Raw genomic sequence first — 2,632 nt, forward strand, 5'->3', positions numbered from 1 at the left:
GTTCATCAGCCCGCAGGTTTTGTCGACAGCAACAATGCTCACTGCGTGCTCAAGCTGCAGAAGGCTCTGTATGGTCTTCGTCAGGCTCTGCGCACATGGAATGCAAAGCTGGACGCTACAATCCATGCACTTGGCTTCAAGCGCTGCCAGCTCGATCATGCGTTGTACATGCGGGAAGACAAAGACGGTTTTCTGCTGGATGGGGTGTATGTGGATGATCTGATAATCACGGGCACAGTGGCAGAAGCCATTGAACATTTAAAGAAACAGATGCAAGAACTTTTTCAGATGACTGATCTGGGTCTCCTCAGCTATTACCTGTGAATTGAGGTGAGGCAACAGGACGATGGGATCACGGTGTGCCAGTGAAGCTATGCAACAAAGATCCTGGAGGATGCAGGTATGAGTGACTGCAACTCCTGCAGCACGCCGAGGGAGAATCTTCTGAAACTGAAGAAGAACACTGGTCAGGCAGTAGTCTCAACAGAGTACCGCAGTTTGATTGGCAGCCTGAGATACCTGGTAAACACCAGGCCTGACATTTCATATGCGGTAGGGATTCTCAGCAGGTTCATGGAATCACCTGGCAAGGAACACTGGATTGCTGTGAAGCGGCTTCTGCGTTACATCAAAGGTACACTTGGCCTTGGTTGCTTTTCCAGGAAAGGAGAGAAGGACGTGCTGACAGGCTACAGTGACAGTGACCATGCTGGTGATCTCAATGATCGCAAGAGCACCACTGGAGTTGTTTACTTCCTTGGATCAGGTGTGATCACTTGGACCTCGCAGAAACAGAAGATCGTGGCCCTGTCGTCATGTGAGGCAGAGTACATAGCAGGAGCAACTGCTGCCACACAGGCCGTCTGGCTGAGTAGGCTTCTTGCGAAAATGGTTGGCGAAGAGGTGCAGAAAGTGAAGCTGAAGATCGACAACAAGTCAGCCATTGAGCTCAGTAAGAACCCAGTCCATCACGAGCGGAGCAAACACATTGATCTCAGGTATCATTATATTCGAGAGTATGTTGAGCTGGGCAGGGTAGATGTTGAGCACGTCAGAACGAGTGATCAAGTCGCGGACATTCTCACCAAGTCATTGGGCAGGACTCAGTTCAGTGAGCTACGAAATAGGCTTGGGATCACGCAGGTGCAGCAGATTAGGGGGTGATTTGTCAGATAATCAGCTGCACCAGCAAGTTCAGAGAAGTTCAGTTAGTTCAGTTAGTTAGCTGAATAAGTTTTGGTCTGTCAGCGTGTGTGTGTGTGTGCACGTACAGATGCAGTAGGTTTTCAGTTAAGTAGTTAGCGAGATTGTAGCTCGCCCGATGCAGCGCCATGGGATGGCATGGATCACGCAGGTCGTGGCGAGCATGTAGGGTTCAATCACGGCGAGCATCGTGGGATGGCGCGATCTGTAGGCTCGTTCGTGGGCGACCATTTCTCCCTTCTTTTCAGCAGCTCGTTGGATAGCTTTCTTAATAACAGAAACCCTGAAAAGCTGCAAAGGCAGTTCGCAGCGCAAGACTCTATCTTCCACCTCTCGCTCTCTATCTCTCTCTCACTCTCATTCGTGTTTGCCGGTGATCTGCAACTACAAGTGGTATCAGAGCCTCGGTGGTGTTTGATCCATCCTGGTCGCCGGTTGGTGTTTGATCCGTCGGAGAGATGGCCGGAAGCGACGAGGAGGAGGCGAAGAGGAAGCAAGATGAGGAACAGGCCAAGGCGGAGGCCTCGGCGCTTGGGAAGTCCCTGGCCCGTCTCTCGACCGAGGAGGGGCCGGGGGTGCGCGTCGTCGAGCGCATCGTGCACGGCGGCGGCGGCGCTGCGCCTTCGATGATGCTCACCCGCACCAACTACAGCGACTGGGCCATGATTACCAAGCTCCAGCTGCAGGCCGACGAGCTGTGGCATGTGGTGCAAATGGGCCAAGGCACGGACCGTGACGATCGACGCGCCATGATCGCCCTCCTCAAGGGGGTGCCACCGGAGCTCAATGCGGATCCTGGGCGCCAAGGCCACGACAAGGAGGCGTGGGACACCCTAAGACCATGCGCGTCGGCGTCGAGCGCGTGCGCGAAGCCAAGGCGCAGACCCGCCGCTCGGAGTACGAATGACTCCGGTACAAGGACGGCGAGGTGATCGAGTCGTACGTGATGCGTCTCTGGACGATCATTGATTAGCTGCAGGCGCTCGGCGACCCGGTGGACGAGCACAAGGCCGTCCTCAAGGTGCTCCGGACGGTACCACGCCCATACCGCGAGATGGCCGTGGCGATCGAGTCGCTCGTCGACACCAAGCAGCTCTCCCTCGAGGAACTCTGCGGCCGGCTCCTTATCGTCGAGGAGCGTGAGCGCGAGGAGACCCCGGCGCCCGGTGCGCAGCTGCTGTACACGATCGATCAGTGGTGTGCGCATGAGAAACTGTTGGACCAGAGCAGCGCGTCCTCAGGCTCTGGAGCAGGGCGTGGGCGCGGAAACGGCAAGCCAAAGAACCTCCAAGGCGGGGGCGGTCGTGGCCAGAGCGCTGGCCATGGCAACGGCGGGCCATCGACACCCAAGCGGAAGGGAAACTGCCGCCACTGTGGCATCCCTAGCCACTGGGCGAAGGAGTGCCGCAAGAAGGAGAAGGACCAGCGC

The 2,632-nt window shown here is 56.3% G+C and overlaps 1 protein-coding gene across 1 annotated transcript; it reads left to right on the plus strand.

Moving 5' to 3' along the window:
• Nucleotides 1–402: 402 nt before the first annotated feature.
• LOC141020867 (secreted RxLR effector protein 161-like) lies at nucleotides 403–1,164 on the plus strand. The gene has a single exon (XM_073495823.1). The coding sequence runs from the start codon at nucleotides 403–405 to the stop codon at nucleotides 1,162–1,164; it is 762 nt and encodes a 253-aa protein (XP_073351924.1).
• Nucleotides 1,165–2,632: the final 1,468 nt, after the last annotated feature.

Source organism: Aegilops tauschii, chromosome 3 (assembly GCF_002575655.3).
Source record: "Aegilops tauschii subsp. strangulata cultivar AL8/78 chromosome 3, Aet v6.0, whole genome shotgun sequence".
NCBI lineage: Eukaryota > Viridiplantae > Streptophyta > Magnoliopsida > Poales > Poaceae > Aegilops > Aegilops tauschii.

Coding starts and splice junctions, on each gene's coding strand:
- LOC141020867 (XM_073495823.1), top strand. CDS start 403: ATGAGTGACTGCAACTCCTGCAGCACGCCGAGGGAGAATCTTCTGAAA.